This window comes from Hippoglossus hippoglossus, chromosome 19 (genome assembly GCF_009819705.1).
Source record: "Hippoglossus hippoglossus isolate fHipHip1 chromosome 19, fHipHip1.pri, whole genome shotgun sequence".
Classification (NCBI taxonomy): Eukaryota; Metazoa; Chordata; class Actinopteri; order Pleuronectiformes; family Pleuronectidae; genus Hippoglossus; species Hippoglossus hippoglossus.
Genome location: NC_047169.1, coordinates 10,013,056 through 10,027,039, shown reverse-complemented (window position 1 = coordinate 10,027,039; position 13,984 = coordinate 10,013,056). Strand labels below are relative to the sequence as shown.

At 44.7% G+C, this 13,984-nt stretch overlaps 1 protein-coding gene across 4 annotated transcripts; it reads left to right on the top strand.

The window, feature by feature from the left end:
- The first annotated feature begins 644 nt into the window (after nucleotides 1-644).
- Nucleotides 645-12,828, top strand: synpo2lb (synaptopodin 2-like b). Of its 4 annotated transcripts, none has more exons than XM_034570750.1 (6): nucleotides 646-904; nucleotides 4,068-4,219; nucleotides 4,317-4,619; nucleotides 5,188-5,576; nucleotides 9,925-11,327; nucleotides 11,358-12,828. In XM_034570750.1, exons 1-6 carry the CDS (start codon nucleotides 803-805, stop codon nucleotides 12,651-12,653), a joined length of 3,645 nt encoding a protein of 1,214 aa, XP_034426641.1. In that variant the 5' UTR covers nucleotides 646-802; the 3' UTR covers nucleotides 12,654-12,828. The 4 variants fall into 4 exon arrangements, with proteins under 4 accessions (XP_034426638.1, XP_034426641.1, XP_034426640.1 ...); XM_034570749.1 differs by having other exon boundaries at nucleotides 9,925-11,338; nucleotides 11,369-12,828; XM_034570748.1 differs by having other exon boundaries at nucleotides 647-904; nucleotides 9,925-11,334; nucleotides 11,365-12,828.
- The last annotated feature ends 1,156 nt before the right edge of the window (nucleotides 12,829-13,984 follow it).

Sequence of the window (13,984 nt, the reverse complement as noted above, 5' to 3'; positions counted from 1 at the left end):
ACCATATGTAAATCAGCTCGTGCCAGTCCACAGCTGCCAGATCTGTTTACATTTGTTAGGGTCAAAACTGAGGCGAGTGGGGCCAAGACTCATGCTCAAATTGGAAATTTTTCCAATGTGCTATTCATCACAAATCTGGCATTACTCTGATACTGGGCCAAGTCACACCCATACCCTTACCAAGTCTGTTAGCCTTTTTTCTGCAAAGTCAGAAGTGTGAAAGCTGATGCACAGCAGAGTCAGTTTTTGTCATCTTGAAGAAAGGCCTGCTCAGAAATGATTTCTTCCTCGGCCAGTGGAGCACATCTCCTTCTCTAAAGTTGTTAAAATGCACAGACAGTAAACCATCTGAAATTCTTAAAATACTTCCTTGCAGCGCCTCGCTCTCTGTGCTCTAAGGTTGGGGGGTATTGTGGGTAGACAAAGACAAATCTGTGAGTCCTGACTGCTGTCCTGGCTCGCTGAGCTGAGGGTCAAAGAGGGAGTGGTGCTGGTGGTTATTTCGGGAGGGGATATCAGCAAGTATCCCCTCCTGTAGAGTGACATGGCAAGTGTTCACTACACACACACACACACACACACACACACTTTTGCCCCTTCTGGCCCTTCTGAGTGCCCACCCTCCGACACAGCATTCCAGGTGAAAGCCAGCCACCCCCCTGCGTCTGCTCATGGGTGGAGTGATTCTCCTTGGTCACAGGGAGACAGAAGCCTAACTCATTGATACCCGCAGACTTTGAGGAACCGAAGAAGGGTAGAGCGACACACACACCCTCATACACACAGCGGGCTGTGAGCTGGGATGGTGGCGGAGGAGATTGTGGTCTCCCTCTCAGGAGGAGCTCCGTGGGGCTTCAGGCTGCAGGGAGGAGTGGAGCAGCAAAACCCTCTACAGGTGGCCAAGGTATAGTAAAGCCCGTGTGTGTGCATGTGCGTGAGAATATGTGCGTGCATTCAGTATGTTGCAGAGAGGACTTACTGCCAAGGTGGTAACACGAGTAGGTTTAACAGAGATTGCAGCTGTTAATTGAGGCCTTGATGGTCAGACTTGTGGTTTGCTGTCTGCAATCCGAGCTAGAAATATTTTCATTTATTTATTTAGTAGACATAAAGAAGGCATGTCTGGTTGTAAAAACAACTAAATACAAATACTTTTCAGATTTTTTTGCAACCTTGTACGTTTGTGAGTATATATTGAGTAATTTATTGATTGTTCTCTAGTTTTAGAAAGGGGTGACTGGTCTTTCTTTGGAGAGCACCACTAAACTGGAGAGGGATAAGTTTGATGAGCAAAGTCGTTTATATGATTTTTATCTGGATGTGTTTTCACAGTAAACATCTGTCTTTAAGTGTCACTTTTCTGCTTGAGAAGCTTTGACAATCTCACCATAGTTTCATGTAACAGTCCGTCAAGGAGTTGAATTTCTTTATCCTCAATTGTCCATATCCTCAATTCAATATTACCGTTCCTTGTTATGTTTGAGTCTGGTTTGTGGGTCAGAGAACAGTGTGAACACATGTTTGGGGTTTGATTGTGTCTTAGGTTTCATTACTGTATCCTGACGGAGATCATATGTAGCCAATATATGGTTTTCAAGTACTTTAAAGCACAATACATGTGTGATCACACCTGTACATTCTTTATTACACTGATATTGTGTTTGCATGACTCCGTCTGCTGTAAACACATACGACCGGTAACAGACTTGTTTAAGATTTGTCATCATCACATATTTCTGAGACACAATAAGCCACCTTTAAGACCAGGATTATTCTTTTCTTTTGCCAGTTTGGCTTTTTCAAAATCTTCTCGTGTCTGTGTTTAAATTTGTTGACAGATCAGAATGTTGCCTCTAATAAGAAAAGCTATTCTGGAGAGGAGGAATGTGACCTCGCTCACACTGACGTTAAAAGTTGGCCGGTCACTCATGAGCTGTCATAACGTCTGATTCATGATGGAGGCGTGGGGGGCTCAGGCAAAGACAAAAAGATCTTTCTTTATTTACGATTTTCAAGCAGATAAGGTTATCGTTAATGACGATTTGATCATATTGTGAGGACAATTTGGGGCATTGACCTTATGGAGTGAGGACATTTCCGTCCTCACTTTCAATGGACTGTTCGAGGGTTAAGAGTCTATGGTTAAGACTATAGGTTTTTGTGTTAGCATTTGAAATAGGTGGAAGTATTTAGTTGTGATAGATAAGGTTAGGTCAAGCGGCTGGGTAATGCATTATGCCAATGAGTGTGCTCACTAAGATGGAAATATATTGTGCGTGTGTGTGTGTGTGTGTGTGTGTGTGTGTGTGTGTGTGTGTGTGTGTGTGTGCGTGTGCATGTACGTGTGTGTGTGTGTGTGTGTGTGGTTGGTTGGACATACCTCAGATAAGCCTGGTTGGGAATGGAGGATCAGAATAGCTCATTTAAGAGGAGCTGGAAGCCAAGCATGGAAAAAGGCCTCTTGATACACACACACACACACACACACACACACAAGCACACATTTATTTCGCTGTCCCCTGTAATTCTGTTTATATTGTGTCAGTTTCACATCCCACCGGTTCCTGTCCTTCTTCATCCGTCCAGGAATGTGGTTGATATTTCCTGCAAGGGTTTTTATTTTGGGTGTGTGGGGAACATATGGTGAATGACATTGATGCCCCTTGGACCAGACTGGTGATGCAGCTGTTCAAACCTCCTCTTTCATGATGTCCTCTTGTGCCGCTCGAGTGTATGTGTACATGTGTGTGTGCGTTTGCCTGAGTGGCAGAGAAGCTTGTCCGTGCGTGTGTTGGAGCGATGGTGGAGCAGGATTATTGGGTCAAGAGACACTGATAAAGAGAAACTCAGTGTCCTCTTTAGAGTCCAAGTAGGTGCTGGAACACACTCAACATTTCTACCGTCAGCAGGGATAAGGTGCTCGTATGTGTTAGGAGACGGAGGGGAGGTTCTTATCTTCTTCTTTTAGAAGAAGCTGAAGTTTGATGGACAAGAATACCCGCCTTCACATCTACCACCCACCCCCCACAGACTTACTTCTTAAAGGATCCTATGACATCATCTCTCAGCGACCTCCAGCAACAGCCGCATGACTTCATGACTTATTCTGATACCGGAACAGTTGCCAGTAGAGGAAAGATGCCTGAGCACTGTTCTACAAGTCGCAGAACTTTATCAGCCATTTAGCAAATACATGCTCTCACTGACTAACAGCATACACTTATAAACAGTGCCATACCTATTCAAGATTGAAGCTCTTCATTGTTTGTTGTGTTTATTGATGTATTATGATGTGTCATCCTCAAAATAATAATGTTTTTTATATAGATTTATAATGGAAATATACAAATACAAAAATATGCTATATAAACCATATAATAAAATATAATCTATAGAGTTTAAAACCCGTGAAAACTTGGTCACATCTAAAGTATTTCCCCACTATGTTAAATATTGATTTTATTTATTGTTCAGAACTTTGATCAACTCTGGTTGTTTTAATTGTGCTTTATAGATAAACTTGACTTTTTATTAATCATGACTTTGTGGGTGTAGTTTGATCAGATCTAATTGATAATAGAGTTTCATGCAGGACCCCATCCTTCACAGTGAGAATCAGATTGAAAGAATGTGTTTTCATTAAATATGATGCCGTAAATTAAAAATGAATGCAAACGGGCAACATCAGATCCTTTATGAGACACAGCACTGTTTTGGGATCAGACATAAGGAGAGATATCGCTTCCACTTACGTATCGTCTAATTGAGGACTATTTTTAGATTTAACAGGCTGAGAACTGCTTGACTTGTTTGCCACTGATGGAAAATGTTTTTGATTGTATAACTGTGTGGCTTCAGTCCATTCATTCCCTTGTTGGATAAAATGTTGTGGGATAAATTACAATTCATATTCTAAAGATTTGGGTTTTAAACTTTAAAACTTTGGTGAAAGCTGGACTTGAGCTCAAGAAGGGTGTTGTCATATGAGGTCACGGGCCCAGAAGATTGAGGACCCTTGGTCTTAAATTTAATAATGATTAATGTGTTGCCTTCTTTGCTCTCTGCAGGTACGCAGACGCAGCAAAGCCTGCAGAGCTGGACTGAAAGAGCAAGATGAGCTGGTTGCCATTGACGACCATGTGTGTGCAGAGCTCAGTCATGCTCAGGCCATGAACCTCATAGATTCACAGAGCGCTACACTCAGCCTGAGGGTGAAAAGGTCAGAGCAAGGACTCACACAGACAAACTGTACAGCACGCACCATGTTATATGACGCCATGTCAGACAAACTGATGCATGTGTGTGTATGTTTCCAGGTCCCCCTCTGGATTCCACTCCTCATCTTACTCTGGTCACACGGCATCACCCCGCTCCTCTGTGAGGGTCCTGTCTCCCCCTGTGCCCCCCTTGTCCTCCCACCGCCCCTCAGTCCTCTCCCCCACCGGGATACCCAAGGGCATAACTTCCCCTCCAGACAGCGAGGCCTACTACGGAGAAACAGACAGCGATGCAGACACGCAGGCCCTCACTCACCGCCGCCAACGCCGCACGCCACCTCATGCTCGCTCACCTGCGCGCTATGACAACCAAGAAGAGGAGGAGACCTCAGAGATGAGCGGGTAAGAAGTCCTTGCCCACTTTTTGTTCAATTCATATTGCATTTTATTTCTACATTCATTCTACATTCTGGAGTTTTTGTCCACATTCAACAGGCAAATATAAATAAATCAAGAAAGTTAAAAAAGTATTTAAAGTTATTTTGTTTGAATTCAACAACAAGCCCTATCAAAATGATTTTATCTGTGAAATCACCCAGTAGAGAATATATATGTATATCAATTTAATTTATATGGACAGAAAACTGAAGTATAATGTTTCATTTCCCAGTGATGATGAATAAAAAAGATAATATATTGTCCGGATGAGGCCGGTGGAACTAACTTGGCGACTCTTTTTATCCTATTTGGACCAAGCAAATAAGAAAAATGACTACTGATACACAGGAGTTTGGGGATTTAATTGCCAATTATAAATTGTTGCTACTTAAAAAAAAAAAAAAAAAGAGCAAGTTTCAGGTCAGATTTAAATCCAGAATGCACATTTAACTTGTATATGGTCCACAATCCACCTTGACAAGCTTGAATGTAAAAAATAATTCTCTTTGCCGCATTCTCTTATTATTCAAAGGTATGAGAGTGCCACAGATGCGGGGGTTTCCCTGCAGGTGCAATGGGATAGTCAGTGTCTGGTTGGCGTCCCTCGCAGAGAGCTGATCTACCAGCCCCCCCAGACAGAGTGGACCACTCCGGCACACACCCCGCACACCCTGACCCCTCGCACACTCGCCCCGACCCCGGATCAGGGGCTGGTGGAAGCGGAGGGTGAGGGTGACAGTGGCTTCCAGGAGGCAGGGGGCTGCATCGGGCTCAGCTGCGTGCCCCTGGTGTCACCTGAGCGGGCGAAAGAGGCTCGGATGTTGGGCTCCAGCAAACAGCTGGTGCCCATGGTGGGGATGCAGCACACCCCCATCAGTGATGAGCTCTCCACCACCTACAAGGACAAAGCACGGCAAGCCAGTGAGTATGTCTCAATAATAACAGGGGAAAAAGAAAGAATTCACATATACCATTAAGATTTGAATTCATGCATACTAGCACACACGTGACACGTTTTTAAGTAATTAAAGTAAGGGAATAAGTAAAAAGATTATGTAAAAAACAAAAGACAAAACAAACACACATCATGTAACAGCAGAGATTGATGAAAACAATTTAATCCTGCTTGAAGACTGGGTTTCCATAGCTACTACCAAGCTACCATGATCTTGTGTGAGGTAATTATACCCAAACATAAAAAAATTATGAGTAATTGATGTTCTAAAACTAATTATAGTCAATTACAACATACCATGGGTGTGTTTGTCAATCCCACCCATCACTTCACTAAATAGAGTTAGTGAGTCTTATGTGTTTGCTCATGGGTTTGACGATGTGAAAAACAGCTGCACAGGAACATCTGTAGTTTCCCACGACAATGCAGCTATTTCTACTTCACAGTTGTGTTTTGCTTTTTAATTTAAATTCCATTGATTCCCCCAGTGTCCCCGCTTAGTTCAACTCAAGTCTTTAGCTAGATCCCCCTCTAGTGGCTCTTTTCTGTAACTGGAGCACCCCCCCCTTACATTTACAGGCTGGTGGTGATAGGTGAGATATACCAGATACCTACACACACACTCTGTCCCTTGAAGCAGAAGTCTATTTCCCATGTCAGTATTCTGGGTATTTGCCTCAGCGGCTGTATTTATAGACACTGGAGCTTCTGATTGACAGACTGGACACACACTGACCTCGGCCTGAATATGTTGTGTATTAGCGTCTTACTGTGTTTCAGCTTCTCTAATGTGAAGATTTAATGCTCTTATCTCTCTTATCTCAATACAAAGTGAATATTTTTGGGTTCGGGGCAAACAAAACAGTAATTTTGAAGTATTCCCCTGTGGGCTCCGAAAGTTGTGCTGGACAATTGTAATCCTTTCTGAATATTTAAATAAATAAATAAAAATAAACAAAGGATTGTGAGATGTGTTTAAAGGGTCATGAATGAATTACTAGGACAGAAATACTGAAACTAACCATAAAAGTAAGTTCCTCCAAGGTCATGTTTTGATCTGCGTTTGTTTGTTTGTTAGTTAAAAGGATTACGCAAAAACTAGAGGGTGGATAACCACAATAACTTGATGGTAGGATGCAGTTTAAGTCAGGGAAAAATCTATTAAATGATGTAGTTGATCATGGAACTTTTCTTTAAGATTGTGAGATAATATTCAACATTTTCCCTTGGTGGAGGTATGTGCTCTACTGAGTACAATTCTAGCTGCTTATTACTTTTGAAGTATTGCCTTGCAGGCCTAAAAAGTATTCTAATGAAATTGTCAAATACAATTAAATACCAGCAAGGGATTGCAAGTATTCACTGCTTTGTATCAAGCCAAAATGAGGATACAATGGTTTGGGCATGTCCTCAGAATGGACCAGAACCACATACCAAAGACCGTCCTACGCTGGACACCAACTAGAAATTGCAAACAAGGTCGGCCCAAAACAACATTGCAGCGAACTGCGATGGCAGGACTGAAAGAGAACGGTCTGACATGGAGAGAGGTCAAACATGTCGCCCATGACAGGCCCAGATGGAAGCAAATCGTTGATGCCATATGGCCCTCAGATACTATTATTGTAATAATAATGCAAGTATGAAAATACACGCTGGAGGATTTTAGCAGTTTTAGCATAAAGATTGAAAACGGGGTAAACAGGTGGCCTGGCTTTGCCCTAAAGGTAACACATTCATGTACCAGCACTTTTTAAGCTCAATAATAACCATAGTATAACTTGATTACTTAGTCTGTAAAAACACCTATTTGTTCGGGTTATGAGCCGGGCAATATTTTTCCAAACAATTTGTAAAAGTGAAATCAATTGCCTCATCTAAAAATGGTGACCCATTTCTTTAAACTCTAAAGTTTTATTGACCTCATCCCAACAAGGTAATAGGGATCATAGCTGATGGCAGCGAATAACTATGCACTGACTGAGTTATGACTTCATATGAGTGATTGTGCTGGAATGAGTGATCTGTCCTCTGCTACGAGAAGCCAAAGGCCTAAACGACTCGCGTTGGGGGTTTTACTATAGGATGAATGACCGAGGCGTCCGGGGGTCTGCCCTTTCTCACATTACAAACACACATCGCCTTTCGGCTTTGGATCTGAGATTGTAAGCTCTGCTGCTGTGGATTTGTGTGTCTGTGTGTGCAGTGGTTGTTGGGTCAGCAGCAGGGAACAGCACATTGGCAAAGGGTTACGACCACACTTCCTTATAGTCTATAATTGGCTTTATGAACTCATACACAGATACAAACAAACATATGCGCACACACTCAATGACACTGCTGTGAAGATATTAGCTGGTGACGGGGTCTTCCTGTCCTGTGTGTGTGTGTGTGTGTGTGTGTGTGTGTGTGTGTGTGTGTGTGTGTGTGTGTGTGTGTGTGTGTGTGTGTGTGTGTGTGTGTGTGTGTGTGTGTGTGTGTGTGTGGACAGGTGTTTGATGCCTGTCAGACAGACAGGAATAGTGGGTTGACATCATGTGTTGGTTTGGGTTGCTGGACAGAAACAAAGGTCTTTACAAGGGCTCTGCTCCAAGAGAAGAGGTGGGCGACAAGGAGCGAACGTTTTCCGCGCTCAGAGCAGAAGCGGACGCTAACAAGGGTGTGTGTCTGTGTGTGTGTGTGTCTGCGTGTGTGTGGGAGGGTGTAAAGAAAACACTTGTGAGATGAGGGACTTCACATCTCTGTCAGGTTCAGACGTGCGTGGACACACCGTCCCACACACTGTGTACGCAGGTAAGATTTACACACAGCTCTGGTGTCTTCTTCAGATTTAGAGGAATCAATCAATTTCTATGCAATTAATGTTTTTTTGTCATTGTTTGCACTTGATGGATGTAACAAACGATCCTGATGTTGAAGAGATTTAGACGTGAGGAGACTCACCTGTGATTCAGGATCTCATTTTGTGTTTTTATGCTTCTAAGAGAAATTGCATACATGGGCCAATGAGTCTATGCTGTTGTGTTTCTGGGTCAGACACATGATGCTAAATGATGAGTTACAAAATATTCATAGTTATTTTTAACTATATGGCTCCAGTGGTGATGTTAGTCGCCGCTTCGGTTCAGACTGAAATATCTCAACAGCTATTGGATGGATTAAGTTAATATTTTGTACAGACATTCGTACCCCCCAGAGGATAAATCCTAATGACGTTGGTGATCCCCCTGACTTTTCCTCCACTGCTACCAGCAGGCTGACCTTTGTCGTTTTTGTGTTGACATGACAGCTATTGGATGGATCGCCCCAAAAAGATTTGGTGCAGACATCAATGTCCCCCTCAGGATGAGTTGTAATAACTTTGGAGATCCCTTTAATCTAACCAACAAAACTAGAGCCATTCTTACCAGGCTCAGCTGTGTTTGGTGCTAAAGGTGTATTAGTATTTAGGCACCGATAATATTAGCAGGGTCATTTTTCTCCTTTTAGCCTTATTACATTGACTCTTGTGGTATAAATTGATGGAAATAGAAATTCCTGAATATCGCAACAGAAGTAGGCAGTTTGATGTTGGGATGATTACTTTTCGTCAATAAGGTTGTTTTTTGCCTTGTCCGTTGGTTTGCTTGTTGGTTACCAGGATTACGCAAAAACTACCCAACGGATAACAAACAAACTTGGTGGGGGGGGATACTGTATGAGTCAGGAAAAGAACACATTGAAATTTGGTGCAGCTCTAAATCAGGGGGCGGATCCAGGACATTTTTTATCACTTTCTTTAACGTTGTGAGATAGGGAATTTATCAGCATTTTCGTTTATTTGTCAGAGAATAATTTATGGATTTTGATGGGAAAGAAAAGTCAATCAGAAATATTCAGGGGACTGATATTTAAGGGGACTTGGCACTCTACTGAGTACTGTTGTAGTTTATTATGCCTTGGTTGGCATGACAGCATCAGACTACAATTATTTAGTGATGATATTCATGCGAGGTGAGCCAAAATACCAAAAAGACACAAATAGCCTTGGACTAAGCGGACACACACACACACACAAACACAGACAGGCAGCGCCGGTGACAGCAGGAATTCTTTGTTCTAAATCCACAACACACACTCCTGTCTGTCAGCGGTAATCCTCATTGCAGCTCCTCACTGGGATGATACTGTACAAATCAGCATCGGTTGCCACATTGCTTCGTTTCCAGTCATTTTCACATGTGCCTTGTAATGCAATCATCAAAAAAAAAATGTAATTACTGCTTCTCTTTCAACACATTCACCTTCTCCGTCTCTCCTCTTCCTGTCTTGCAGAGCTGCAGCGTGGGGAGAGTGTGGTGGAGAAGCAGGTGAAAGAAGCTCGTACCAAATGCCGCTCTATTGCCTCTTTGCTGACTGACGCTCCCAACCCCAACTCAAAAGGGGTTCTTATGTTCAAGAAGCGCCGACAGAGGGCAAAGAAGTACACGCTGACCTGCTTTGGCAAAGCTGAGGGAGATAGAGGAGGGGAGACCGAGGGAGAGACAGGAGGGGAGACCGAGGAGGAAGGAGGAAGTTCCATCCTAAGTGGCTCGGAAGTGGATGAAGAGGGATTCTCATCATCATTTGACGCCACGTGGGACTCGGGTTATCTGGATCTGCTGGACAGGAGAAGCTCTGCCTGCCCGTCAAGTGCACCAACTACTCCAGCAACACCAAAAGCCAATCACAGCCTAGGGTTGGACATCTCAGCCTATCAGAGTCCAGGACTTCTGACCCCTGTCAATCAAACCCCAGGGTTGGAGGGCTCAGGGCTGGAGAGCTCACCCTATCAGGGTTCAAGGCTGGAGAGCAGCATCACAAAGCCCCCAACTAGCAACCACCCTGCACACATGTCTCCTCCCGCTGTGGTTCACACCAATGGTGGGTCAGTAGCTGTTAGTCGGGCGAGCGTTGTTCTGAGCGCACCCTCTCAGACTCCTCTTCAAAGTCAAAATGGTCCACATGGTTCGACCCCAAACCTTAGTCCGAGCCCCGTCACAGACTCAGACCATCACCTGAACAACCTTGGTTCTAATCCAAGTGTTCTGAACCGCACCGCACGACCTTTCACCCCTGGCCCGACCTCTTCTCGTGCATCTGTAACCTCTGTCATGTTTCGCCCTCCCCAAGCCAAACCCATGATTGTGTCCATGGAAACCAAGCCTGTGGCGGCCGTCTCCATGGTGACAATACCGCCTACTCACCATCCATCAGGGCCAGATGCGAGGAGAGCGGTGTCTAGCACCTCTCTGTACATCCCTCCAAGGAATAACAACACTCACCCCTCTGTTCACTCCCCTCCCTCAGCTCTCTCGCCTCCCTACTCTCTTTCTTCTGCACCTTTCTCCCCGCCTCTAGCAAACGCACAAATGTTTTCTCCTCAGCCTGCAGTGCATGCTTCTCCTGCCACCCCTCTGTCTCCACCTGTAGCTCAAGGAAGCCCAGTCGGTCCATCACCTGCTCAAACCTTCTCCCCTCCAGCTCCACTTCTACATCCCTCTACTCCTGCTCAGACTTACACACCTCCCTCTGCTTGTCTTCCTGCTCTTCCCATCTCCCCACAATATGCCCCTGACCCACCTCAAATCTCTTTCAATGCCCAGAACACCCATCTCCCTCCTCCCATCCAGCCTTGTCCATCTCCATCTGTTCACCCTTACCTAAACATGTCAGCTGCAATGACTCCTAACCCCCAGGCTGCCATGTCAACTGCATCGCCTCCGCAAGCTCCTGCCTCTGATTCACTTGCAACACGTGAGCAGCGCATCTCTGTACCTGCCGCTCGCACCGGCATCCTGCATGATGCCCGTCGTCGTAGCAACAACAAGCCGATGTTTTGTGCAGTCCAGAACAAAGATGTTTCTCCCAACCCGGATTTGCTGTCGATGGTCCAGAACATGGATGACCGCTTCGTGAGAGCCCCGGCTGCTGAATCTGGAGTTCCACCCAGTGGGGAGACTGGGCATGAGTCGGGGCCTGAGGAGGACTGGTTGAGACTAGGGGCAGAGGCCTGCAACTTCATGCAGGCTCAGCGAGGACCCAGGCCACCCCCTGTGGCCCCAAAACCGCAAGCTCCTCAGATGCCACAGCTGGCAGGGAAGGGAGGGCAGCTGTTTGCCCGCAGACAAAGCAGGATGGATCGATATGTTGTGGATCGATCTCCCTCTGTTGCTGCAGCACCTTACTCTCCTGCCCAGACAAGGGAGCCCTCACCCACGCCTTCTCTCCCTGCCACCTGGAAGTACTCATCCAGCATCCGTGCTCCACCTCCCATCAGCTACAACCCCCTCCTCTCACCCTCCTGCCCTCTGAAAGCCCAGAAGAAGCCTGAGGTGAAAAAGTCTGGGCCAGCTGGGTCGAAAGGGAAGAAAGCGGGCATCAAGCCTGTGGACATCATGGGCTACCAGCCCTACCAGCTCAACTCCTCCCTGTTCAGCTATGGGAATGGGGTTCCCCAGGACACATCAACCTATCAGCAGCAGCGAGGAATGTCAGGTGTTCCTCAGAAAACAGCACGAGTGTACGAGGTGAAGCGCTTCTCCACGCCCCCACCGACATCCACAGGGCCTGCCCTCAAAGTTATCGTCCCCCGATCTGCTACGACACTCGGAGAACCACTGTGGCGTTCTGATGTCACGTCTCCACCCACAATTGGTCCCGCCTCCTACCAACCCTATCAGCCTCAACCCAATCCTTACCAACCTCAGTGGGCCACCAGCCCTCTGTCTCCCCCACCGCCTCCTGCCCCTACCGCCCCACTCCCTCATCTTCCCACCTTCTCCTCTTCTCCAGCTCCAAACCCGGTTCAGTCCCGCAATTTCTCCCACCTCCAGTCATCCAACACTGCCCAAGCCAGCAGGGAGTTCAAGAGCGCCCCAGATCTTAGTCCCCTGAGTCCCACTGGTGCATCTCAGCCAGCCCTCAGCAGCGCTCTGCCTGCCAGGGTACCGAGGCCAAGGTTCAGCACTTCCAACCTGGGCCTGCAGCCCAGCGTCTGGCGCCCTGGATCCACCATGCACTGACCTGATTCTGGTCTGGACACAAGAAACCAGGGCTCTATAGGGAGCCAGAAGTGTTTTTAGTAGTGCCATATTTTTATTCATGGGTTTTATCAGCCACCTTTTATCTCAAGATCTGTTTGGATTGGCCACACATGTAGCACATATTGTCACTGACATTTACTCTTTTAATGAATTTGATCTGGCTCCTTTATCCAATGCATTTGGTTACATTTAAAGGGAACAATGTGTTATGAAAAAGGAAACGTGAGAAAGGTTAAAAAAAAAAAAAAATGGTTAGTACAGATTGAAAGGCCAGGAAGAGATGCTCGAGAGAGTTTTGTAAATATTGTATTGAATGATTAAAGAATTGTGTTTTAGCATAAAAAAGAAGAACAGCGGATGTGAAAAGACAAGACTGATAGAAGAGAGGTATAGTCGAGGATGGGAAAATAATGAAAAGGCACTGATGAAGTGATATTATAGAAACATTAATGCCTGATGAGGTGTAAAAAGTACAGATTTGATTTATCTGTAAACATCCTGCAGTACAGTATCATATGATAAATTTGACATAACTTGTGTAATCCCCTCACTGTAATATATATTCTAAGTATGTGTGTTTGATGACTGAGTGTATAGTTTTTTTCTAGTTGCAGAGTGCAGCGGTGAGAGCTTTGTTTTCTGTAGTTTTTTCATAGAGCGAAGTAGATTTGATTTCTGATCTGCTGATGTGGAACAAGAAAAGTATAACGTGTCTGTTTAGCTGTGATTCTTTTACAAGGAGACATGCGGCTGAATAAAAATAGACATGACTCACCTCAGCTGTCACTCTGTTTCTTCCTCTGTCACACGTGTCACCAGGCCCGAGTATCTCATAGCCCATTCAGACATTTACCGACTAGCATAACACCTTAATCATTTTTTTGAGGATTTAGCCAGTTAAGAGGTTAAATACACAATTTTCAGAAGGGATAGTTGAGGGATCAAGAGAAACTTCTTTTAAATTCCACCACATGGAGGCACTGTAGGATTTGCCTGGCAGACATGTTGCACCAACTCAGTTTGAAGTCTCTTCCCTCGCCTTATCACAGATTTACATCAGTAAAATATTAGTTTCATCTAATATATCAATAATACACACCTGTCATGGAAAATATACAAATACACAAATATACTTTATATCCAATCTTTTCTTACCTTATATCAGTTTTTCTATATTTTTATTGTGAAACACACAGTATATTTGGTAATCCAGCTACATGAGAAGAGTTAAAAATCATTTCAAATACACACACCCCCTTTAATAATGATTATGTTTTTCAATATCTTATCGATGTGGTTGAATTTGTCCT